At 31.0% G+C, this 26,077-nt stretch overlaps 12 protein-coding genes across 12 annotated transcripts; 7 read left to right on the top strand and 5 right to left on the bottom strand.

Moving 5' to 3' along the window:
* Positions 1-179: 179 nt before the first annotated feature.
* Positions 180-3,611, top strand: GO595_005904 (phospholipid-translocating P-type ATPase, flippase family protein; the record flags this gene model as incomplete). The annotated part of the gene is made up of 1 exon (XM_067919198.1): positions 180-3,611. One exon carries the CDS (start codon positions 180-182, stop codon positions 3,609-3,611), a length of 3,432 nt encoding a protein of 1,143 aa, XP_067773940.1.
* A 4,300-nt stretch (positions 3,612-7,911) lies between these two features.
* GO595_005905 (nitroreductase family protein) lies at positions 7,912-8,466 on the top strand (the record flags this gene model as incomplete). Its single annotated transcript, XM_067919199.1, has 1 exon — positions 7,912-8,466. The coding sequence occupies one exon, from the start codon at positions 7,912-7,914 to the stop codon at positions 8,464-8,466; it is 555 nt and encodes a 184-aa protein (XP_067773941.1).
* An 887-nt stretch (positions 8,467-9,353) lies between these two features.
* On the bottom strand, positions 9,354-10,382 carry GO595_005906 (uncharacterized protein; the record flags this gene model as incomplete). The annotated part of the gene is made up of 1 exon (XM_067919200.1): positions 9,354-10,382. The coding sequence occupies one exon, from the start codon at positions 10,380-10,382 to the stop codon at positions 9,354-9,356; it is 1,029 nt and encodes a 342-aa protein (XP_067773942.1).
* Positions 10,383-10,820: 438 nt separating this feature from the next.
* GO595_005907 (uncharacterized protein) lies at positions 10,821-11,753 on the top strand (the record flags this gene model as incomplete). Its single annotated transcript, XM_067919201.1, has 1 exon — positions 10,821-11,753. The coding sequence occupies one exon, from the start codon at positions 10,821-10,823 to the stop codon at positions 11,751-11,753; it is 933 nt and encodes a 310-aa protein (XP_067773943.1).
* Positions 11,754-11,831: 78 nt separating this feature from the next.
* On the bottom strand, positions 11,832-12,455 carry GO595_005908 (RNA-binding protein; the record flags this gene model as incomplete). Its single annotated transcript, XM_067919202.1, has 1 exon — positions 11,832-12,455. One exon carries the CDS (start codon positions 12,453-12,455, stop codon positions 11,832-11,834), a length of 624 nt encoding a protein of 207 aa, XP_067773944.1.
* Positions 12,456-12,600: 145 nt separating this feature from the next.
* On the top strand, positions 12,601-13,065 carry GO595_005909 (60S ribosomal protein L6; the record flags this gene model as incomplete). The annotated part of the gene is made up of 1 exon (XM_067919203.1): positions 12,601-13,065. The coding sequence occupies one exon, from the start codon at positions 12,601-12,603 to the stop codon at positions 13,063-13,065; it is 465 nt and encodes a 154-aa protein (XP_067773945.1).
* Positions 13,066-13,105: 40 nt separating this feature from the next.
* On the bottom strand, positions 13,106-13,723 carry GO595_005910 (charged multivesicular body protein 6-A; the record flags this gene model as incomplete). Its single annotated transcript, XM_067919204.1, has 1 exon — positions 13,106-13,723. The coding sequence occupies one exon, from the start codon at positions 13,721-13,723 to the stop codon at positions 13,106-13,108; it is 618 nt and encodes a 205-aa protein (XP_067773946.1).
* A 1,622-nt stretch (positions 13,724-15,345) lies between these two features.
* GO595_005911 (uncharacterized protein) lies at positions 15,346-15,963 on the top strand (the record flags this gene model as incomplete). Its single annotated transcript, XM_067919205.1, has 1 exon — positions 15,346-15,963. One exon carries the CDS (start codon positions 15,346-15,348, stop codon positions 15,961-15,963), a length of 618 nt encoding a protein of 205 aa, XP_067773947.1.
* Positions 15,964-16,120: 157 nt separating this feature from the next.
* Positions 16,121-16,969, bottom strand: GO595_005912 (aldo/keto reductase; the record flags this gene model as incomplete). The annotated part of the gene is made up of 1 exon (XM_067919206.1): positions 16,121-16,969. The coding sequence occupies one exon, from the start codon at positions 16,967-16,969 to the stop codon at positions 16,121-16,123; it is 849 nt and encodes a 282-aa protein (XP_067773948.1).
* A 1,611-nt stretch (positions 16,970-18,580) lies between these two features.
* On the top strand, positions 18,581-19,726 carry GO595_005913 (uncharacterized protein; the record flags this gene model as incomplete). The annotated part of the gene is made up of 1 exon (XM_067919208.1): positions 18,581-19,726. One exon carries the CDS (start codon positions 18,581-18,583, stop codon positions 19,724-19,726), a length of 1,146 nt encoding a protein of 381 aa, XP_067773949.1.
* Positions 19,727-20,533: 807 nt separating this feature from the next.
* On the top strand, positions 20,534-21,181 carry GO595_005914 (soluble inorganic pyrophosphatase 1; the record flags this gene model as incomplete). The annotated part of the gene is made up of 1 exon (XM_067919209.1): positions 20,534-21,181. One exon carries the CDS (start codon positions 20,534-20,536, stop codon positions 21,179-21,181), a length of 648 nt encoding a protein of 215 aa, XP_067773950.1.
* Positions 21,182-21,770: 589 nt separating this feature from the next.
* Positions 21,771-25,052, bottom strand: GO595_005915 (PIKK family atypical protein kinase; the record flags this gene model as incomplete). The annotated part of the gene is made up of 1 exon (XM_067919210.1): positions 21,771-25,052. One exon carries the CDS (start codon positions 25,050-25,052, stop codon positions 21,771-21,773), a length of 3,282 nt encoding a protein of 1,093 aa, XP_067773951.1.
* Between the last annotated feature and the right edge of the window lie 1,025 nt (positions 25,053-26,077).

Below are 26,077 nucleotides of genomic sequence, written 5' to 3' on the forward strand. Positions count from 1 at the left end.
GTTTGAGTTTTGTTATTCATGAATAATGATGAAGATTTTTCGTTGAAATAAATCACGAAGAAGCCAAATAAAATAAACCATTCAAATTTCAGGAAACAAAGCGTTAAACGGTCTTGTGAAAGTCAAAACTTGAACCGTTTTTTTCCGGTTTTTTTGCGGTTTAACCTAATTCCCTCAGGATGGATGAGAGCGAAGGCAGAACCATTATCATCCACAATACCATAGGTGAAAAAGGGAAACCAATATTTGTGGACAATACTATCCATACAACCAAATATACCATATTGACATTTTTACCAAAAAATTTATTTGAACAATTTTCACGTATAGCAAACTTTTACTTTTTAGTAGTTGTTGCTTTACTTAATGTCCCAGGTGTTCCTATTTCTGCCGCTGTTGCTGTTTTACCTCTTGCACTTGTTGTGGGCATTTCAGCAGTTCGTGAAGCCATAGAAGATTTTATGCGGTATAAATCCGATTGTAAAATTAACTCCACCGTTGCGCACAAGCTAGAAAACAATCAATTTGTAGATATTGAATGGAAAAATGTTTATGTAGGTGATATTATTATTGTTAGAAAGGATGAACAAGTACCAGCAGATATGGTTCTCTTTTCTACCAATACAGAAGATGGAATTGCTTATATAGATACATGTAATCTTGATGGAGAAACAAATCTTAAAGTTCGACAAGCACTTCAAAACACCGCAAACATTACAGATCCATCAGCCCTTACTAACTTCCAAGGCACAATTAAATGCGATGATATTAACAATTTACTTTATACATTTAATGGCTGTTTAGAATATAATGGTTCTCAACATCCACTTGATAACAAGCAAGTATTACTTCGTGGCTGTGTTCTTCGTAACACTCAATTTGCCATTGGTGTTGTTGTTTATACTGGTTTAGAATCCAAGTTAATGATGAATTCAAGTACAGCCCGAAGTAAGAAGTCAAAGCTTGAAAGAGGCCTTAATGCCAAGCTCATATCAATATTCTGTTTCATCTTCTTATGGGGCATTATTTCCACTGCGATTGGATTTTCATTCCAAAAGCAGCAAATTTATACGTCAAAGCACTGGTACTTTTTCATAAACCAGTCAAACATGCCAAATCAAACCGCTAAATTTTTCATATTATTAGTTTCCAATTTAGTTATAATTAATGCCATGATTCCAATTTCATTATATGTTACCTTAGAAATTGTACGTGTTTTCCAAGCATTATTTGTCAATTGGGATGCCAAACTTTATGATGTTGAAAATGATGTACCAGCGAATGCACGTACTTCAAATATCTCTGATGATTTAGGGCAAATCGAATATATCTTTTCAGATAAGACAGGAACATTAACTCGTAATGTTATGGAGTTCATGAAATGTAGTATTAGTGGACATATATATGGAAGTGGTACTACTGAAATAGCATATGCAGCAGCTAAACGAAGAGGACTAAGTATACCACCGCCCAATAAAAATGGTAAAGCATTTCAAGATGCCGAATTCGAACGCATCTTACGTAATGGTGCGCCAATGGAAATTAAGCATTTCATATGGTTATTAGCTGTATGTCATTCAGTTATACCTGAAGTTGATAGTACTAAACCTTATGGAATTGCATTCCAAGCGTCATCACCAGATGAAGCAGCGTTAGTCTCAGCTGCAGCAGATATGGGATATGTCTTTAAATCTCGATCACCATCGAATTTAGTCGTAAGTGTTAAAGGCGAAGACATAAACATCGAAGTAATGGCTGTATTGGAGTTCACTTCAGAACGTAAAAGAAGTTCAGTCATTATCCGACATCCAGAAACTAATGAAATTATATTATATTGTAAAGGCGCAGATGATTTGATCTTCCAAAAACTAAAGAAAGATTCGCCTTATCAAGAAGAGACACGTTCTAACTTGAAGCAATTTGCTGCAGATGGATTACGTACACTTTGTTGTACTTATCGCGTTATTGATGAAGACTTTTATAATGATTGGGCGAAACGATTCCACGATGCGAATTGCGCGATCCAAAATCGTGATGAATTAGTGAATGAAGTATGTAATGAGATTGAAAATGATTTAATACTTTTGGGCGCTACAGCTATTGAAGATAAGTTACAAGAAGGTGTACCTGATACTATCGAGTCATTATTAAGAGCGAAGATTAATGTTTGGGTCATTACTGGAGATAAACGAGAGACAGCTATTAACATTGGGTTTGCATGTTCTTTATTGACGGGCGATATGAAATTAATAATATTAGATACTGATGACATTAATGAGTTAATGGAAAATATGAACAACGGATTAAATGATACATCTTCTAAATTAGCATTAATTGCAGGAGGTGGTTCATTATATCATTTGTTGAAGCCGGAATACATTGATAAGTTTTATGAATTATCGAAACGTTGTCAATCAGTTATATGTTGTCGTGTTTCCCCATTACAAAAGGCTTCGATCGTTAAAATGATGCGAGAGAAAACAGGAAAATTATGTTTAGCTATAGGCGATGGAGCTAATGATGTCGGAATGATATTAGAAGCAGATGTCGGATGTGGCATTAGTGGTAAAGAAGGTCGTCAAGCAGTTCTTGCATCTGATTATTCATTTGGACAATTCCGATTCCTTAAGCGCTTATTGTTAACACATGGACGACTTAACTTCTATCGAAACGTTGATTTGGTTAATTATAGTTTCTATAAGAACATGTGCTTCTCGTTCTGCCAAATCATCTTTCAGTTCTATTCATCATTTAGTGGTAACACAGTTTATGACTCAATATTATATACTGTGTTTAATGTCTTCTTCACATCTGTGCCACCAGTGATCTACGCAGGTTTGGAACGAGATGTATCACAAGACTCAATGGAGAATATACCGGAGTTATATTACATCGATGGGCGACGAGAATGGATACAAAGTTATTTACGCTTTTGGTTGAATCTTTTGTTAGGTATTGTACACGCATTAATATCATTCTTTGTTCCTTATTTCGGAATGTATCCATTCATTAATAGTGATGGACATTCAATTGATTTGAGCCAATTTGGTTTAACTGTTTATGGTTGTGTTGTTTTGACTGTTAACTTGAGAATCGCTTTCATGTGTAATTATTGGACGTGGTTACATCATTTGTTTATTTGGGGAAGTATATTGATATATCCCTTAGTTGTAACTGTCGTAACTTATATGAAGTTCTCGATGTTGGTATATAAGACTGGTGTTTATGTGTTTAAGAATTCGTCGTTTTATTTCTCTGTGATTGGAACTGCTGTTTTGTCCATTTTCCCTGTGGTAACTTTCGACGCAATACAAAACAGTAGAAACATTATAACAAATAGAGTGCTTGTGAGTGAGAGAGCTGGAAAGTCTGGTAAAAAGGTTAGAGATGAAGTTAAGGAATTCATTCCGCCTGACCCTGAGCTCCCAATGGATAACGTGTATCCGGATAAGGAGAATAACACTGGTTACATATTCGACGAGCCTGCAAACGTTGGAATGTATCATACAATGGCTCATGGCGCAACTAATGATGACCCTCAATATGACTTTAAGAGTACGCCGTTCTTAAGGAGAAAACAAGTCTCAACATTTGGCCTTGATAAACTTTAACAATTTTTTTTCTTTTTATTTCAAAATATAATATGAAACTTAAAAAACATTTTAAAACAAAAATTATGATTTTTAATATAGATTTTAATTGTTTTAAAAGTTGTAAATAATTTATAAATTGTGGTGGCTGAAAACATTTCCAGAAAAAAACTCGAACTGGTTGTGTTAACGTTAGATGGAGGATTATGACTTTACACAATTCCCGATTGCAATGTGTGATGAGTTTATTTTTCTAATAAAAAAAGTTGACAAAATTAAAGGTTTTGATTGGAAATTACGGTTTTTTATGTGTATGGTTTTGACACCGGTTTCAATATTGTCTGACACTGTAATTTATGTCAGCTCAAAGAAGAAGTAAAAGAAAAAATAGAACAGTGAAGTTATTGGATATTCCACCAAATGCTATGCAAAATTCTCAACAACAAATGACGCAAAAAAGAAATGAGCAGATTTATACAGAAGTGGGAAATTTCCAAAAAACACAAAATTTTTTTATGGAAGAATATGTACCTATGGACTTTGATATTATTGCAAGAGGAAAATTAGCATCAATTTCATTTATTAATGGAAATGTAATTGTCAAATTTCAAAATAATTCAGAATAGAATCATTTTATTGTTTATTTATTTATTTTTTTTAAGTAAAAAATATCAACTAAAAGGTTTTGACATCTTTTTGAATATAACTTTTTTGTAAATAAAGAAATTTTATAAACGGTTTTTTTAATGCAACCAGAACAAGAGGAAAAATCAAAGAATAGACAAAGAGATATTGATGTATTCTCTTCTTTTATGTCAGAAGAAATGAAAAATGAAATGGAGCGTCTTTTAAAACAACAAAAAAATTTAAAAAAAGAAATATCACAACTTAGAGAGGAAAGAAATTTCTTCTTCGAAGAATTACAAAAACAAACAGTAACCCCAAAGCGTGAGGAAGCAAAGATGAAAATTACTTCGGATTTTATATTTTCGAATAATCAAAAACCAAAACTTGTTGATACTTCGACTCAAACGAATGAAACCAGAACAAAATATAATTTTTCGAAAGAGAAACTTTTAAGATGTTTAAGTAAACATCATAATTCAATGTTCCCTAAAATATCTAATTTTATACAAGAATCAAAGTCAGGAGATGCAATGGTTTCATATTTTGTGAATTCCACAGGTGTAAAAATCGACATGCTAGAGAGAGAAATTTCATTTCTGCAAGATGAAATTATGAAATTACAAAGTAAGAGACGAAGGGAGGCAGTCAACTCAATTCAGTCTCTTGTGGCAGCAAGCTCAGATGAGCTGAGATTAAAATGCGAAATGATAGATGCTAAATATTCGAAAGCTCTTTCATCATATACATAATTACTGTAAACACTTTCTCTATTTCACCTCTTTTTAGCAAATACTTAATCGAGATTCACACTTGAGCTAAAAACAGATCCTAAAAAAGGTAATGCTGAGGGTCAATGTGTGTTTTTAGTTTCTTATCTACATTTTTTGGCCAATGTATGTATTCATTTAACAGATTATAATTATGGAGAACTATTTAATTTCTTTAATCAATAATTATATTACCAATTTTTTATATTTGTATAAATTTCTCTTTGTTCATAAAGGAATTTAATCATTTCTTTATGAAGTTCCAAAGATACCAAATAAGTGCTGCCTCAAATAATTTATGTAATTTCCATATATTATTTTGATGTATCAAACTATTAAAATAAATAATAAAACATTAAAGCAAATAAACATCTTTAGCATTCAAAATTTTTTTTTGATCAAGAAGTAATTTAACTATTTTTAAATGCCGTTTTCAATTCCCACATAAGTGCTCTCTTACATACAGACAGCTATCTAAAATATTTTCAAATTTTAAAACTTCAAATTATGCAAATAATTATCAATCAAAATAAAAGAAATATTTTTAATATTTTCTGCATCAGAAGTAACTTCGCGACTTCAGCGTCCATCTGAATTACAAATATTTCGAATGTCTCATGGTATGTCACGAACACCAAAAACACGTTAAAAATCATTTGCATTAACAATTTTTTATTATTACGTATTTCACATTTGCAATTACATTTCGCTTTGGAACACTGTTTCATATTCACTTAGTTGCATTAGATATTTATTGTCTGTTTCACTTATTATGGAATTTGTTTCGTTGTTTAATGTTTTAATTATTACGTTAAATGTTTTCGTACAATTTGTTATTGGAACTTTTTGTTGTGTTTTCGATATATTTATAACAATTTCCCAATGAATCGAATTAAAATATTTTTCGTTTTCTTTTAATGTTTCGCATTGTATAAATATAATCGAAAACGAATAATAATTTGAAATTATTTGTCCGCTGATATCAAATGACGGAAATATATAATCTGTTAAATATTTAATGTTTTCGTTGTTCACATTAAAACTTAAAATTCGTAAATTTGTATAACTTTCGAATGTTTCATAACATTTTTCATTTGTTTCCTCTTCTTCAAACACAAATAGAAATAGTCCTTTGCATTCATACGCTTCACTTAAATATTTTATTAATATCGGAAACACCAAAAAATCTTTTTCTTCAATTTGAAGAGTTTTATCATTCGAATGAAGAAGATATTCGATAATTCGATTTTGTCTTTCTGTCGTTTGGAATTTTATATTCGTTTCATTTTCATGTTTATGATCAAATGTTAAATATTTAAGAAGATTTGACGAATTGATCAATATTCGTTTCGTTCGATATTTCATAACTTCAATAAATTGTTCATGAAAACGTGGAATGTCCCAAAAGAAACAAATCTCTTCTTTGGATAATCTTGAAAAGAATAAAAATTCCATTGTTTGATCAATTGGTGAAATTCTATGAGAAAAAACACGAAAATTTTGTGTTTCTTTTCTTGGATTAAAAGATTTTAAATAAGATTCATTTTCTTTATCAATTTTTGCATTTATTTGCAAAGGATTAATAGGATATAACCCAAAAACAAACAAATCTTGATTCGAATCATCATAAAGCATTTTGATTTAATCAACACATCAAACTTTGATGCTTTTGTAATCCTTTGAAAATCAAGAAAATCCGATTAAATTTCATTGAAAAAATGTATCGGCTGGTTAAGTGCAAATGATTTGATACTATTTAAAAATTATTTTTAAGCAAAAAAGAAAATGCTTGCTTTCGATAATATATAAATGTAATAATTTTTAATAATAAACAGGAAAAATTTAAACAAGATGTGTAAATGACATTAAGCACAGTACCTTACATATGAATGTCATTTTCTTGGTTTACAAAACCATATTGTTGAATGGCATTTTGTACTGATTGAAGGATTCCATCTTTAATCTCCTTGTTCATTGAAGTGTATCTACTTATTACTTGTATACCAAGCCAATTGAACAAATGGTGTATCTGCATTTCAATTTGTTGCTGTTGATTCATTTCATGTGTATGTAATGAAAATATATCATTATCATGAGAATTGAGCGGTATAAAATTTTGCGTATTTTTTGTTTTAGCTTTGTTGGCTGATTTTTGATAGTGATAATCAGGGTGATCTATTCGAAATGAGTTATTAATTTCTTTTGCCTTTTCCTTATAAGGAGCTTTTTGTTCTTCTGACATTTCTGCCCACTTCCTGCCAATGAGCTGTGAAATCCCATTCCCAGACATTGTAGGATTTTCTGCTTTTTCAATTGTATGCCTTTCCATGTAATATAAATTATAAGCATTTGGTGGACGTTTTACACCTTTTGAGCTTTGTTGTACAGGCAATGTTTGTAATGTAGTAGAGCTGGATAAAGGGTCATCAAGGATTTCATAGCTCATTTTGATTCGATATAGTTTGGTGCACCCGAATTTTAGCGGTTTTCGTGAAAAATGGAAGATTTTGAAGTAAACTTTTCAAATCGCCATTTTACAATGAAGTCAAAAAAGTGTCAGATAAATTACTAAAAAATCTCCAACTAAAAGCATATGTACTCATGTTTTCCTAGAACCAATACAATCTTAAAGGTTTCAAAACAATGGTGATTTAATATTTTTATAAATTTTTTTATTTAGTCAAATAATCAATTTAAATTAAAAAATTGTTCATTCAAAGGAAATACCCCTCTTACGTAAATTACTACACTCAAAAACAGAAGCATTCAATCTAAATTCAAGCTTACATAAGGATGAATTAAATTTTTTTGTTTCATCAGCGTCACTGAAAAAATGAAGTGATTTTTCTGAGGTTATCGGCGTATGTGACGGTTTATTCGCAAAATTCTGTTTTTACAGAATTGAAAAACTCAAATTTTTTTTTGTTATGGCTCTTAACGCTTTAATAACTCGTCGAACAATTCGCCAATATCAAAAAGATTATATTATACCTGAGGCTGAATTGAAAGCAATTGTTGATGCAGCACTTCTTTCACCAACTGGACTTGATGTTCAAGATGTTGATCTTCTTGTAATAACAAACCGTCAAAAAATAGAAGAGGCAACTAAGGTAACACTTGATACCATTGAAGAAGAAGGCCGCATCAAATTTATGAAAAGAATTAATAATTTTAAAGTTCAAAATCCAATTACCGGCGATGCTGGTTGCTTAATATGTTTGCTTAAGAATGAGCGTTCCACACCTGATCACACGCCAGTTCATGAAGGTATAGTTGAAATGGCTTTGATGATTGCATCAAGAGAATTTGGCTTACAATCAATGGTTCTTGGCTGCATGAAGCACGCTGACCGTAGCGCAATTGAGAAGGTACTTGGCATAGAGCCTGGGCGCCTATTATGTGGTGTTGTCATTGGGAAGCCCGTTGAAAAGCCGTTTTTCATTCCGAAGAAGTTCAAAGCGAAAGCAACATATCTCAAGTAAATACATAAATTTGAATATTTTTTAATGTTATCTTTTCTAAATTCGTTTTTAAATCGTGACTCGAAATCATTTAAGCACAACTTAAATAGATCAAATTATTTTTGCTTGATTTTTCAATTCTCACAAAAAATTGAACCTTAAAAATTTTCAAAAAACTCAAAAAATGCCTGAAACAATTCACCCAACCTATCATGAAATGAGTTTACCATTTTTTAAAATTTCATCAAATTTTAAATAAAAGATACTTGATATGTACTGTTAGAGTTTAAATAAATGGAAAGTTAAATCATTTCATTTATCCAAAGCGCTTGTTTGTCTTAATGTGTTATTTAACTTTATATTCCTTTCTGGTTATTCTGTTTAATCAACGCTTTTTCATTTTGTTCATTTTTTAACTTTTAATTTTGCCTTTATTTTTTATTTATACATTCCCTGAAATCAATTAAATTCATCCTTCGGCAATGTTGAGTAATTTTGATGTGTCAAAAATTGAAATTGCGCAATGTGTAATTTGGCCAGATTAAAATTACCCATTTTTAATGCGTCAAAATTGAAAACTGAAATAAAGTTGTCGATTTCTGGTGATAATTCATATCGCAAATTATTGCCATTAAGTAAAATTTGCTGACAAATGATATCTGGGTTTGTTTTGTTGATGATAAATTTTTAATAATGATTGTATATCACAAACGTTTCCCTATCGTACGGCGGTTAACGATCTAGTATCACTCGTCAAAATAAATACATCTTACATCACATGTCGCCAAATATGAACAAAAGCTCAAACACTTCACCAAAAACGTTAAAAACAAAATTCAAACTGATAACTTTATTGCAATGAGAAAACAACAAAATTTAAACAAAAATTGCAAAATTGTTTCGTTTACTTAATGCATTGAGTCGATGACTGATGTTCTCCAAACGCCTATTTGAGATTTTAATTTTTCGATTATATCATTTGGTACTTTATCATTTGGTTTCATTTTTTCGAACACATCTAACCAATAATCGGTGATATTTTTTGCTTCTTCATTTTGTTGAAGGATATTCATTGATTGAAGTCTTCCTTTAATTTGACGAATTAATTGTAAGTATTGACCTGCAGTTACTGCATCTACCATACAATAATCACTTAACGTCGTGAAATCTGTACCAAGTGCGACAGCTTGTTGTAAATCGACATTATTTGAATGGTTTAAACTTGTACTAATTTCTGGTGTACTATTAAATAATGCAGCGAAAGCATAACTACCTGATAATTTACAATGATTACAAAATGTTCGAATATCTTCTGTCGTTAAATTAAGTGCGTTTTGAACTGTATTAAATTGTGACTGAAGTTCACTAAATAATTTATTATGTTCTTCTGATGTAATATAACCATTACAATATTCATCTTCTAATGATTCGATAGTACTAATTAAACTGTAAAGATTAGCATAACGCCCTTCTTGACCTTCTGGAATTCTGAATGATGGTTTTGGTGGTTGGCTACTTCCTGAGCCTGGGGCAGTGCTTTGTGAACCTGGTGCGTTCATGCCTCCTGTTGATCCTGGTGCTGCATGTGGAGCTGCACCTTGCATGGTTCCTGTCGTTGAGACTGCTCCCGAATATGGAACAGGATTGCCAGGTACTGGCTGCTGTCCAGAACTTATGAGTTGTCCTGGGCGGATAATTGATTGAACAAATGAAGGTCTTGCATTTGGTTGAAGAGAAGCACCTAAATTTCGAGGAACTGCACCACCCATAGGGTTGATATTTGTTGTTGGCATTTGTGTTGCACCTGGATAAGCCATAGGTTGTGTACCAGGATATCCGTTTGATTGCACCATGGACTGTTGTCCCATTCCGTAACCCATCTGACCATAACCATAGCCTTGTTGGGCATATCCTTGAGCTCCCATGTATGGATACATCTTGAAGCTTGCTCTAATAAAACTGTCGGAAGAAACGGTTCTGAAAAAGTCGATTTTAATTCAAAAACTGTTTGTGTAAATTACACAAAAGTGGCTTCTATCATTATTTCTTCAAAGAAATAATTAGCCGACCATATAAGCTGTGAAAAACAAATTTCACTTTGACGTTATAAAACTGCCATAATTTTGGACGAAATTATAAAAAATGAAGAAATAATTAATTAAAATTTAAACATTACAAAAAGATTTAAATATATCCTAATTTTTTAAAATAAAAATATCATTTTATAATCCTTTAATATTTACATATGAAAATGAAAATAAAAGTTTTGATTTAGAAAAAATTAAACACCTTTTATATGATAGCAATTCAAATCTCAAAGTTTTAGTTTAAGTTTTTTTTTCACATATAATTTTTTCATTAGTGCATTTCTTTCGATGTCTTATCCATTTATGCGATATCAAAAATCCATAGAACAACCCAACAATCCAAAAAACACAAAGAAGAAGAACAAAAAACACAACAAAATCCAATATCTACAACCAACGCCAAATTTAAGAACAACAATTACAATGAGACCACCGAATGATATATATCCAAACTCCATAATGACATATTATAACACTACAAGTACCACATACAGCGAAATGAATTTTTCTTCAGAAGAAACAAACAACAATTACTTCAACATAAACAAAACAAATCAAACAATGATTTCGTCAGCAATAGAAAGAGAAACGACATTAAAAGATGAAACGCAATTATTAATTGTTGAAGAAACGAAACATCAAATTCCAGAAGGTCAAGAAGGGCGTTATGCTAATCTTTACAGTTTAATTAGTACTATCGAATCATTAGAAGATGAATATTGTAATGGTTATATTACATCAGAAGAACATAATAAATTATTTAGTGAACTTCAGTCACAATTTAATACAGTTCAAAACGCACTTAATTTAACGACAGAAGATATTCGAACATTTTGTAATCATTGTAAATTATCAGGTAGTTATGCTTTCGCTGCATTATTTAATAGTACACCAGAAATTAGTACAAGTTTAAACCATTCAAATAATGTCGATTTACAACAAGCTGTCGCACTTGGTACAGATTTCACGACGTTAAGTGATTATTGTATGGTAGATGCAGTAACTGCAGGTCAATACTTACAATTAATTCGTCAAATTAAAGGAAGACTTCAATCAATGAATATCCTTCAACAAAATGAAGAAGCAAAAAATATCACCGATTATTGGTTAGATGTGTTCGAAAAAATGAAACCAAATGATAAAGTACCAAATGATATAATCGAAAAATTAAAATCTCAAATAGGCGTTTGGAGAACTTCGGCAATTGAAACAATGCACTAAAAAATATCAAAAATAAAACTTTTTTTTTGTTGGTTGCGATTGATTTCCTTTGAATAATAATATAATTTTCTTCAAATATTAGAATGGGCGTGTGGAATTGGGATAAAAACTAATGCTATGACGAGCTTTTTCTTCATTAGATTGTTGAAGAAGCATCTGGAGTAAAGGAAGAAGTTCATTAAATTCTTGTGGTTGTGTACGGTTTTGTATTTCTTTATAAAGAGTAATTTCATCATCCCATGAATTGCAGATCATAGAAAGTAAGTTGATAAGTTGATTGCGGTGCTCATTTAGCTGTGATTCTATGTCGTCAAATGAAAGAGTACCATTCCTTGGAGCAGAAGTAGAAGATGAATTTATTCGAGGATCATTTTGATGTGGATCTATTTTGGTTTGATCATCATAATACCTTGTGTAAGGCTTATTGTCGATTTGATCATGTCTTTCTTGTTTGTTTTTAGCAATTTTTACTCGAAATATTCGATTATTATAGGAAAAATCATTGAACTCATTGAGAGCACGGCGCATCTCTTCTTCAGTTGAGTACCTAACAAATGCAACACCTTTAGAATTTCCTGTATTTTGATCAATTAATATGTTAACTCGCTGAACGACTCCACAACGTGAAAACAATTGACGAATTTCTTCTTCAGTGATGTCGAAAGGAAGATTGCCAACGAATAAATCCGGGACATGGTTCATATTTTTAGTAAATTTGACCAGTTTTGGAGGGCACCCTGAAAACGGTATTTAACCTTTGAAATGAAGTACTTTTGAAATAAACTAGAAAAACAATAATAAACGGTTGTACAAAAGTGACTTTGCGATTGGCCTTTCCTTTTCAAAAATGGCCGAACTCCTTTTCATAGCACCAATCCAAAAGAGAGATCCTAGAAAACCAACATGGCATGGGATCCCACGTGTTGCTTTAACACGCCCAGCTGTTGCTGCTGAAATTGATCCAATCAAACCTGAAGAAATCCCAGTTCCAGAAAGAAAAACACGTTCTTCCATTCAAATCGGAACTATTGTCATTATTCTTGATGGTGAATTTAAAGGAAAACGTGGCGTTGTTTTTGCTGATAATGGAAATGGCCTTGTTAAAGTCAATGGTCCAGCTATCAAACCAATTGAAATTGACCAAGATTTCTTAATTGCTACATCCTCTAAGCTCGATATTGGAAAGGTTGATGAAGCTGGTTCAGCAGCAGCAATCAATTCAGCAGCAGAAAAGATCCCAGAAATGATTGATTACCTCAAGTCTACATTCAGTCTTAAGCCAGGAGATCGTCCACATCTTATGAAGTTCTAAAGAAAAACTAAAAATTTACTTTTTTGAATTATCGATTTACTTATGCCATCATTGCAACTCTCTGTGGGCGTTCTGACTCTTCTTCGGGTTCTTCTTGTTCTTGTTCTTGACCTGATTCCTTTTCTGAAGCTTGTTCTTCTCCACCCATCATCTCTCTGTACATCTTCTCATATTCGGCCTCACATTCATCTTCGTCAACCTGTGACATGTTCTGTGTCAAGAGGCTGGTGATTTCGTTGAGACGTTCTGTTTGTTCTTCATTCTCATCCATGATTGCTTCAACTTCTTCGATTGGCATAAGATCATTCATTTGCTTAAGAATAGTGTTAGTTTCTTTAATGTTGTTCATTACATCCATTTGGATTTGTTTGGTCTCAACATTATTAATTTGATTTTCGACATTTTGAAGCATCTTTTCTGCATTCATGATTAATGTCTCACGCTGTTTCCTTTGCCTAAGAATAAGCTTGGCTCGCTCAATGGATTTCTTAGCAATAAGTTCTTTGGCCTTTTGAAGTTCGATTTCTGAAGTCCTTTCTTGTTGGTTTTGGTACTTCTTAAGCCTATCACGAGCTACCTTTAGATCAAGGACGCACTGATCAATTTTGGCTTGGTCAACTGCTTCTTTGTTTGCATCTGAAGATGCCCCACAACCCATTCGGAATTTGTGTTTGTTTTTATAACTTTACATAACGATCAAAAAAAATCGAAAAAAATTCTATCAATTGAAAATCCTCCTCTGTTTCAGTGCATTTTAATCGTATCTCTGAAAAAGGTAACAAACCATTTCACCAAATACCTTGTACTGTTTGCAATCGTTTTTTGAAATTCGCATTGGATATAAAAAAAATGATTAAGCATAATATGGTAAAATAAAAAGAGTGGAAATTAGAAAGCAGGTGCATTTGAAGAAGATCACATTAGAAAAATTTTTTTGTTGGAGAACGTTTTTTATAAAAAACGGGAATTCAGAGCACAACAGAAATATTTGAGTGAAATTTGACTTTCGAGGTTAATATGGGCATCCAGATTTTAACCGGTTTTCCAAATTGAAATTTTACAACAATCTTAGTGGAATTAGGAAAAATGAGACAGACAACACTTAACTTCAGAATTTCTTTATAAAATTAATTACCACTAATTTCTTTTTGTTTGGTGTGTAATTTATCTATTTAGAAGGAAAAGTTTTCTAAATGACACAAACTTGATGCTAAAGAAAGTGCTGTATCAAATAATTTAAATAATTTTCAATTATTATTGTGAAATAAAGAATTATTAAAATTAATCAATGCGACCATTTTCAGATGCATTCATAAGTGCTGTCCAAAATAATTTAAATAATTTCCAAATATTATTTTTAAATTCTAAATTATTTAAATAAATATTAAATAAAACAAATAAATATCTTTAGCATTAACATCAATTCCTTCTTGAACAAGAAGTAATTTAACCATTTCTATATAAAATAGTTTTATAAATTTTAAGTAAAATTCAACTGGTACTTCATATGCATCTTTAAATGTTGAATAATTTTGTTCACATAAGTGAATGATTTCATCATTTCCACATCCAGCTGCATATATACATGTAATAATTGCATTCATAAGTAAATGGAAACTGAACCAAAAAATGCTGCATATTCAATTAATATAACATTTGGTTTGTTAACAAAAAATATTTTTCATCATATGCTAAAATGTTGATATCTTGAAGTCTTTCTATTTAGGATTATTTTTGTAATTTCATTTGGATTATGCATTTCTAATTAATTTCATTAATTCATAGCCAATGTTTTTGTTGTGAGAATTAGATTTAAATCCATTCGTTTCGTTTTACCCAAAAAAATGAATTGCTTATGTTTTGAAAGATTTTTTGTTCAATTAAATGATTAAGAAAATAATATGATAGAAATGTTCTTTTTTGAAGAAGGAATTGCCAAAGTATTTAATATTTCTAAATTTTCATTTTTGATTTACTGAAGCAACTTCAAATATATATCAAAAGTATCATTTTTCATTAAAAATGATACACATAATTTATGATCGTATGTAGATGATGTTGGATAATTTTCTGAAAATCTGTTGATTATGAAATTCACTGATTGAGCAAAATTATTACAAGATCGTATTTCCTAACTTTGCGTGTGTTTTCAATTACTTTCAATATTTTTTTTGCAGATTCATCACTTGAATCAATAAAATTGAAACAATTGTTTAACTGAATCTATCATTAATCCGAGTATTTGACTAAGTTTGTTTGCTTAGCAATTGCCGTTCCCAAATGAAGAAGTTTTCCATCATTGGTGATGATAAATTTTATTCAGATTATTCAACTTCTGAATCTGATGGGGAAGGCTCTGATATAGAAATAAAATCGAAAATAAATTTAGATTCAAAATCTGATGATAGTCCCATAAATGACATTATTCACCCTAATCCTTATGCTTCAGAGGTTAATAAACTTCTATCCAAATTAGGAGATCAAAGTGTTGAATCAGAAAATGATTTTTATCCACCTCCGCTTCCATCAGATGAAGATGAATTTAATCAATATGAATATGATGAAGAAAGCGAAAACGAACCTTCTCCAATGACAATAGAAGAAGGTGAAGCTGAACAAGAAAATGACACGGCCACATCTCATACCTCAATTCCATCCAAAAGACCACAAGCAGAAGAGGATGTTTTTGTCAGAGCAGTTAAAAAAATTTATTATTACTTTAATAAGAACATTCCTTACGATATTATTCTTAACGCAATTCATTCCAACTATGGATCAATTCAAGGTGCTATATTTGACTTGGCACAAGATCCTGGACAATTTATATCGATTTCTTTATCAAGCCGGCCAGCAAAGAATGTAACAATAGGCCAGGTTCTGAGTTATACGAGCCGATAGAACCTTTTGTATGTAAAAGTGACATTTTTAAATGGTTTATATGCGTTCTTTTGGATCATTTGAAGTTTAGTTTTCTCTAATTAATGAATCTTGTAAATTTTAAAAATTAAATTTGCTTTTAATCATTAGTAAAAAGTGAATTAGAAGCTTTATCTTTTTAATGAACTTTAGCATTATTAAGTTTCTTGACATATGCTGGATCATAATGGTTACAAATTTGGCTATGCCCTTTATCAAGTTTTGCAATTTCACCCATTTCTTCATCAGTTAATTTGAAATCCCAAATATTGAAATTTTCTTCTATACGTTCCTTATGAACAGACTTTGGGAGAACAACGATTCCTCTTTGTGTGTTCCAACGTAATATAATTTGGGCCACGGTTTTATTATGATTTGCAGCAATCTTCTTTAATGTTTCGTTTTCAAAAATTCCGAATCTGGCCTCTGCAAGTGGTGCCCATGCTTCCATCAGAATGTTATACTCTTTCATGATTTCAATCTCTTTGACTCTTTGGAAAAATGGATTACATTCAACTTGATTAACATGTGGAATAATCTTAACGTTAAGACAAAGATCAAGAAGGCGATCAGGGTAGAAGTTTGAAACACCAATTGCACGTACTTTTTTAGCTTCATACAATTCTTGTAAAGCTCGCCATGAGCCATAATAATCTCCAAATGGCTGGTGAACTAAATATAGATCTAAGTAGTCAAGACCAAGTTTGTTTAAAGATGTTTCAAATGCTATCTTTGTATTTTCATATCCTGCATCTTGTGGCCAAACTTTAGAAACTATAAAAAGTTGGTCCCTTGGGATACCACACTCTTTAATAGCAGCTCCTACAGCCTCCTCATTGTGGTAATATGTAGCTGTATCTATTAATCTGTAACCAGCATTAATTGCGTCAAGAACTGCTTGCTTACATTGGTCAAGATCTGGTATTTGAAAAACTCCAAAGCCTTCAAGAGGGATTTCTACTCCATTGCTTAGTTTTGCTTTTTCCATGAAGAAAAAATAATGAAATGACCATATTTCCATTTAATTTTTATCAACCTGCAAACAATTTCATAAAATGAAAATTTCCTTGTTAAAACAAGATTTATATGGGATAAAACATTAGTTTATTATTTCTATATATTTTTGTAAAAAAAATATAAAGTAAAAAGTTAATATTATATTTTTTTGAACCCAAAATTCTATTTTATTCTCCAAAAAATGAGCAGATGCATCTGACGGCTTTTTATTGCTTAAAATTTATTGTCTCTTAAAATTCCCAATTGGTCACCTTAATTGGATTCCTTCTTCACGAATATTTCTTTACATTCATAAATTAAAACATGAGAAATTATAAAAAAAAGAATTTTATGATAAAAATTTGAAACTCAATTTTCAAAGGATTACAAAAACATCAAAGTTTGATGTGTTGATTAAATCAAAATGCTTTATGATGATTCGAATCAAGATTTGTTTGTTTTTGGGTTATATCCTATTAATCCTTTACAAATAAATGCAAAAAGTGATAAAGAAAATGAATCTCATTTAAAATCTTTTAATCCAAGAAAAGAAACACAAAATTTTCGTGTTTTTTCTCATAGAATTTCACCAATTGATCAAACAATGGAATTTTTATTCTTTTCAAGATTATCCAAAGAAGAGATTTGTTTCTTTTGGGATATTCCACGTTTTCATGAACAATTTATTGAAGTTATGAAATATCGAACGAAACGAATATTGATCAATTCGTCAAATCTTCTTAAATATTTAACATTTGATCATAAACATGAAAATGAAACGAATATAAAATTCCAAACGACAGAAAGACAAAATCGAATTATCGAATATCTTCTTCATTCGAATGATAAAACTCTTCAAATTGAAGAAAAAGATTTTTTGGTGTTTCCGATATTAATAAAATATTTAAGTGAAGCGTATGAATGCAAAGGACTATTTCTATTTGTGTTTGAAGAAGAGGAAACAAATGAAAAATGTTATGAAACATTCGAAAGTTATACAAATTTACGAATTTTAAGTTTTAATGTGAACAACGAAAACATTAAATATTTAACAGATTATATATTTCCGTCATTTGATAGCAGCGGACAAATAATTGCAAATTATTATTCGTTTTCGATTATATTTATACAATGCGAAACATTAAAAGAAAACGAAAAATATTTTAATTCGATTCATTGGGAAATTGTTATAAATATATCGAAAACACAACAAAAAGTTCCAATAACAAATTGTACGAAAACATTTAACGTAATAATTAAAACATTAAACAACGAAACAAATTCCATAATAAGTGAAACAGACAATAAATATCTAATGCAACTAAGTGAATATGAGACAGTGTTCCAAAGCGAAATGAAATTGTAAATTTTCATCAAGTAATTATTATCTATTCAAAATATTCTATGAGATTACTCATTCCAAGGCCAAACCGTTAAAATTTAAACCGCATTTGACTAAAGTGGCTACAACAAATTTGATAAGTTTAACCACTATAAATCGATAAATCAATTCTCAGTTTTCAATGCGGTGTAAAAAGGTTTTACTGAAATAACACCACATTTGAGAGGTGGTGTGTTACAGAGCTTTTTGTCACATTCCAAAATGAGCTATGGATATAACCCATATCCACAACATGACGAACAATATCCGCCCACTCAACAACAAATTTCGATGCCACTTGAGGATATAACACCAGATTATGCAGCTGATTCAGCACCGACATATGTTCCTGAACAGTATTCAGGCGTAGAAACAAGAGACAATGAAAACGATAACTCCGGTAGTTCCCATTCCACAGGTTTTTGCTCGATTTTTGGAAGAGCAATTGAATATTTTTCAAAGTGGTATCGAATTGTTGGACTCATTGTTACATTATTCTTTTTCTTTTACATGGTTTGTTTGTTCTCTATTTATTGCGATGAATACAACGCAGCCAAAAATGAAAGAAACGGAACAGTTGTCCCAATTCCAGCATCTGTCCCAGCACTTCATTGGGTTCTTTGCATTGTTGCAGTTACTTTGGGCGTATTTTTAATATTAGCCAACAGTGTTCTTCATTGGGCATTTTCGGTCGTTGCGTGTGTTCTTTTTGGCATATTTTGGATTGTTAATAGTGTCGTCGTAAGTCAAACGGCGATATACAAAACAGCAGAAAATCCAATTTCGAGTACCGAATATAATAATTTAACATCAAAGCTTTCGGTTGGCCAACCTTATTCAATGATTAGAATTCATGGCACATACACAACAACCAGTGTTTACCATTCGAATGGCAAAAGGAAAACGAGAACAGTAACACATCATTGCTATTCACCATACGTATATCTGAGGGCATCGAATTGGACTGATGACTGTGAGTTCCCGAACGTAAATTCTACTGAAAATGAACTTAATTTTATTGACATCACGAAGAACATTGTTTGGGAAGATGAGTCTAACCTTCGTATCATATACTTACTTGACCAATACTTGAGCGCTATGAAGTCTAAAGGTTCAAGAAGTAGAACATGGAGAAAAGAACGTATTGATACTGTTAATGGATACGTTGAAAGTGTTGTCGTATCTGACGAAAAACTAAAAGGAATTATTTCGCATGCATCGCAGATCGCGCTCTCGATCTTTTGGGCACCGGCTGCTTTCATTTATAAGTTGGCAGCAGACTCATTTTACATGAAAGGAAACATGACGAAAACTGATTGCGTCATGACGGAAATGCCATCGTTTGCAGGGTACTCAATGAGTTGTTAGCAAGTGAAATAAATATTTTAAATAGTTTACTCAGAAGTTTTTTGTAAATCCGTATGACCAAATATCAATTCAAAAGTCATTTTATACGAAACATTCGTTGTCTGAACATTGTGCTGTGGCGCATTTACCTGAAACAAGGAAGGAGAGCGCATGGTAAAACACTTTGTGGCTATGATGAACGATACCCCCATACTAAACAAGTTATTTACGATAAAGTACGATAGACATTTTATGATAAAAATGATCGTTCGAAAAAATTTCATAGAAATGATTTTTGGCATACGTTGTAAAATTATGTAAAATATATGAATACTTTACTTATATGTAAAGTTGACAAAATTTAGATCGTGATATTTTGATAATTTTACGTGGTTGTAAAATTGATGTGTACGTTATATTGAATACAAAATTTCATACGAAATTTTTTCGAACGATCATTTTTACCATATAATGTATATCGTACCCTATCGTAAATAACGTGTTTTTTCCGGGGGTATAGTTCAGCCTACACCACTTTGTTTTCAGTTCGAAAAATACTTTATCAAAATATTTTTTTTTTTTGTGTGTGTGTGTCAACTATACACCTCCAAATTTGTGGTTTTCTGGATATTCTTGTTTAGCCCCTTGTCTAATTAGACCATTAATGCAACACACCTAACTCTAAATTTATGCTGTAATTTAATGCTTTATTTTGACTTTTTAACGAGTTTACTCAACCCAAAAATCCTTAAGTATAAACCATTGAATAAGGAGTTTTAGTGTCACTTTCATCAAGCGGTTGTATCGTTTCCGCTTTTTTCTCCCAAAATGAACAAAGAAAATGATGATGACAAGGAATACCGACAGTACATGGAGTCTCTGTTCCGTAAAGTCGAGATAAACAGAAGAAGGCCTGAACAATACGAGGAACGATCAATGATGATTCATCATCCTTGGCATAACGTTGACATTGGACAAACAAGTCCTGATATCGTGAACTGTGTAATAGAAATACCAGCAGAATCTCGTGTAAAAACAGAGCTCGATAAACCAACAGGTTTACTAAAAGTTGATCGAATCCTTCACTCATCTGTCGTTTATCCAGCTAACTACGGGTTTATCCCAAAAACTCTTGCAGAAGACGGAGATCCGCTTGATATACTCGTTCTTTGTCAACTTTCAGTTCCACCATTATGCATTCTAAAAGCAAGACCAATTGGAGTGATGCCAATGATCGACTGTGGAAAGCCAGATGATAAAATCATTGCTGTATGCGTTAGCGACCCAGAGTACAACATTTATTTCGACATTTCAGAACTTCCTCCATACAAAATGCTAAAAATTAATCAATTCTTCAATGACTATAAGACGCTTGAAAGGAAGACAGTGAAGACGTTCCAAACAATGGGTTCAGGTCACGCGAAAAGAATTATCCAGAAAAGTTATGCAGCATATCTCGATCACTATGAAATCTAATAAATTTTTTTTCTTAACATATTAAGTAACTCATAAGGTTTCTGAGAATCAAAATTTGTTATGTCAAATAATTTGACATTTATGACATTCATTTTTTCCAATAACCAGGTTACAATAGCATTTAATGAATTAATTGAAGCAGTTTAATTATAAAAAAATTTATTCAATCGTATTTGGAATTCCATGAATAAGTCCAACGCATTCTCCTCTAAGCATTGTGGTTCCAAGTGAAATCCTATTGCCTTTCCTGTATACTTCAAAAGCATCTCCAAGGACGATATTCATGAATTCGTCAAATCCCAAAATTTTTCCTTCGATAACCATTTTATTATTCTGATTTAAATGAATTCTAATTCGCTGTCCCTCCTTCAAGTAACCGAACAGAACATGTAGTGGTGGTTCGAGTATTTTTCTTTGGTCTGGTGCGTGGTACATTTTCTATTTTAAATTCAGAAACTTTGTTCGAACAATACAAGAAAAGTGTCATAAAATACTTCAACAAAATTGTTATCAGCTTTATTTACCAAAACTTTTAAACAGTTCGCAAAGATAACAGAAAACTTTTTAGTTAATTATAATATTGGGTATATCACCACCATGGGTACCACCCAATGAACATCATACATAAATTCTTCGGATCCGTAGCCTCTTTAATTAAATAATCGACCTGATCCACGAATGGCGTCACCTTATCACCGCCCAATTCTTTACCCTTTAACTTATCGTCAATTCTTTTAATAATATTAATTGCCGATTTACTTTCATTTTCACCCTCAGTAATCCATTGCAATAACGGATCATAAATAAACACTTCTAATAATCCAAGAATTTGCTCACCATTTTCCCTTAACAAACTCATCACATTTTGACAACAATACCTAAAAGTGCCATCAATTTTTGACACTTCCAATGCGTTCTGTAACATTCTTGTTAATCGAAACGGTACTTTTTCGGGGAACTTATCTCTATGCATAGCCACTTCGAAACAATCACCGAAGTCGATATGAACCAATTTCGAATTTCTTTTCTTTATCATTATATTACACAAATGTCTATCACCTAAACCTAATATATAGCCAACCATTGACGTCATAGCCAATGATGTTGTGTACAACGTTCTATGTTCAATCCAATGGTTTGAATCATCAGCCATAGTTAACATTAAATTCTTTAAATCATTACCAGGCTGAGCCTTCATTCCTTGTTGGAAACCTATTAGTTTATCATCACAATAAGGTAAAGATTCAAACTTAGGGCAAAACTTCATCGTAGTTTGGTATTCTATCTCTAAAGGTATTTCGTGCTTTTTTCTGTTCATTTTCACTAAGTCGTATAAAGTGTTACAGTTTGGTACCCACCCTATTAAACCGACTTTTTGAGTGATCGGCATCACTTTGTACGTTATAATTGTCAGTTTTTCCTTTAACGGTTTTTTACTTTGTAGGATAATTGAGTTCACTAAAGAGAATAATTGCATAACACGTTCATCCAAACGTGTGTCTTCGTTTGCCTTTAATAAGAATGTGAATTTAGTGCCATCAGAACCAATTAATGCCATTTTTCGTGGCCTTTGTTTACTCCGCATTACAACCATTTCTGACTCGACATTAGTTAATAATATCAATGGCTGATTAATTTCATATGTACCAGGAACAAATAGATCAGTGTTTTGTAAGTTTAATAGTAATGGCGATGCATCACTTAGTTTTATTGTAGTTAAATCAGCTATCAAAGGTTTTAGTTGATGAAATACTTCGATGTATATTGTCCATGCTTGTAATAAACAATTATCATTTTGTGTTTCGTTATATTTAATTAGCCATTGTTTAGCTATTTCTAATTTATAGTTAAATTGTTTTATGAACATTAACTCATAAAACGTCTTTGGTTCTTCTGATAAAAACTTATGATATGGTAATAAGATATCAACCATCTCTTGTTTGTTCTTACGCATTACATAAGCACGGGAAGCTTCTTCTATTTGAGAGAACCACATTTCCCACCATGAAGTAGCCACACGTATTAATTCATTTGACAATATCAGAATTTGACTAACTATGTTCGGAAATTCTTGTTGAATTTTATTGAATATAATTTGGGCAACTTTTTGGCGATTTGATGATTCACTTTTTAATGGAACCATTAAAGAATGTAATACCAATTGAGGCTGATGTTTACCAATTACTAATAATAAGTTTTCGATTAATTCTTTAAGTTTTAAGTCATTAGAATTAGTCCTTGCAATAATTTGTGGTAATACTTCTATCCAAACTATTAATGGTAATTCGGATAAATAACTTTGGAACTTTTGATATAATTCTTCGAAACCATTTTGGAAAAGAATCGATAAAATTCGTAATGTAAATGATAAAGAATGTGATGGCCTTAATAAAATACCTTTAAGTAATCCATCTAATGAATCAATTAAATAAGATTTATCATGAGTCTTTTCATATAATGTATAATTGACTTGTGACCAAAATGAACATTGTTCATCAGTATAATTAAAGTTATTATTATCGAAGAATTTGATGAGGTTTTTATGTGATTCTTCGTCATTCTTCTTTTCGAAGTTCCATTTACTTAATAAATAATATGATTCGACTTTATCAAATGGTAATTCTTTAATCGCTTCATCAACTTTCCCTTCGCAATAAAGAAATCGACTATAAACAAATTTGAAGTCTGTATCAAGTTCTTTTAATGAACTCTTTAAATAGTCAAATGAATTAGATAATAATTCATATCTTTTATATTTAATTGCACAATTTAGAAACTTTAACCATTGAGGCTTAAGTGACTTAGGCTTTAATACTAATGATCGAATACATAAAGCATGATGCATAATGTTAGGATTATCTGGTAATTGATCATATCTAATTTCCCAAACCTTTTTAATCAATGATAAACTCTTTAATATATTATCTCTATTTTCATTAAATATATTTTTAGATTCCAATTTCAATTTCTTATATTTAATAACTTCATTAATTTCTGATGCAAATGATATCTTTGTAAATTCATTATATACTTGTTCATAGTCTTCTGAGATTACTGGGAAGATTCGATCAATAAATTTCAATTGCATTTGTTTCAATAAATCTTTTGCAGTATTAAAATCATTTTTCATTACACATGATAATGATCTTAAGAATAATCCATCAACAGAAGTGTTATTAGATAATTTCGATACTGTTTCAAGGAATTGCTTTTTTTCAAACATTCGCCATTCTGCATTAGCTAAATATAAAGGCCAATTACCATTCGAAGAAGCTTCTTTTAATGCTTTATATTGTGACAAATTCTTTAAACAATTTAATTTGCCTTTATAAAGTTGCATATCATTTGGATTATTTTGTAATTCATTATGATATAATTCTAAGGCATCTTCCCATAGACCTAATCGCTCAGCTAAGATAGCTTGTTTTGTAGAAATACCTCTTAATGCTGCTACTCTTAAGATACCTTTAGCAGCTAAAGGTAAACCTAATTGTTGATTTAAGACAATTAGTTTTTCTGTTTGTGAATTATCTAAATTCTCATATAATGCTTCCGACGCTCGTAATGATTGTGCAATTCTTTCTGCTTTTTGTGCAGTTAATGCAATCGCCTTTAAACTAATAGGTAAATCACCACCTAAAACTTCGATGATTTCAATTGCGGCTAAAAAATGTCGAATTACATTTCTCGGTATAGTATTATATCTAAATAATTTAATGAATAAATTACTGATTCCTTCATTTCGTACATTTTTATATTGGAAATAATATAATGCTAATGTTATAGGATATAATGAATCTCTAATACCTGCATGTTTTTCAATGACACTTTCACATGCAGATATAGCTCTCGAAGATGATGAACTTACCATTAAACCGAAGAAGTCTTCACACCATTTATTCCATTGTGATTCATCATAATCCATTTGTGGCGTAATAATATCAAGTAATTGAAATTCACTTGAAACTACTGTCGATTTTGTTGGTATACGTTTCGTTGATATTTTTAATGGTTCCGGAGTTAATTTTTGTAATATTTTCTTAGGAGTAGGTTCACCTATTTTTAATGAGATTATATAAGCAATTAAATCAGCATTTGAATATAAGTTTAAGACAGTTGATATTTGTGGTATATAAAGTAAAAATTGTTGGCCTAAATGTACACCAATAACTAAAATGATTTCAATGACTTTATCATGTAAAGAATGATTAATTTGGACAATTTGTATCATAGTCTTTAATAATTGTGAAGAGAATTTTAATGTACCTCCATTAATTAATATATCTTTGAAGGTCTCCAATATATCTTCAATCGGTTCATTTGCATGATATTTAATCCATTCTAATAATGGTGGATATATTATATGATCAATATTCTTTACATATTGACCAAATGATAAAATTGCTAATAAAATCCCTGAAACAGATTTTGCATTTTCAGTTTCGATATCTTGGAATAATATTGCAGCAATTCTTGGTAAATATGGTATACAAGATTCTGGTAAATATAACATTAACCAATTTAATATACGAATTAATAATGATTGATCTAATTTCTTCCAATTATTACATATTAATTCAACTACATGTGGTACTAAAGGTATAAAACTATCGCCTAAAACTGTAATTAATGTCGACATGTTCTTAATTAATACTGATACTGATGATGTGCCTCCCATAGATATTAATTTCGAGATTTTTATCATTATTTGTGATTCTAATTCATCCGAAATCATTAATCGATGTGCTCTTAATATATTTAATAATGCTTCAATAGCTATTGAGTGTATTGTTGATTGTGATTCATCAGATAATATATCTAATAATGTTAATGATGCTACACCGACTGAAGCCATTGTTAAACCTTCAATCGCATTTTTGAAGGTATAATTAAATA

Source organism: Histomonas meleagridis (genome assembly GCF_020186115.1).
Source record: "Histomonas meleagridis strain 2922-C6/04-10x chromosome Unknown contig_4, whole genome shotgun sequence".
In the NCBI taxonomy this organism is placed as follows: Eukaryota; Parabasalia; order Tritrichomonadida; family Dientamoebidae; genus Histomonas; species Histomonas meleagridis.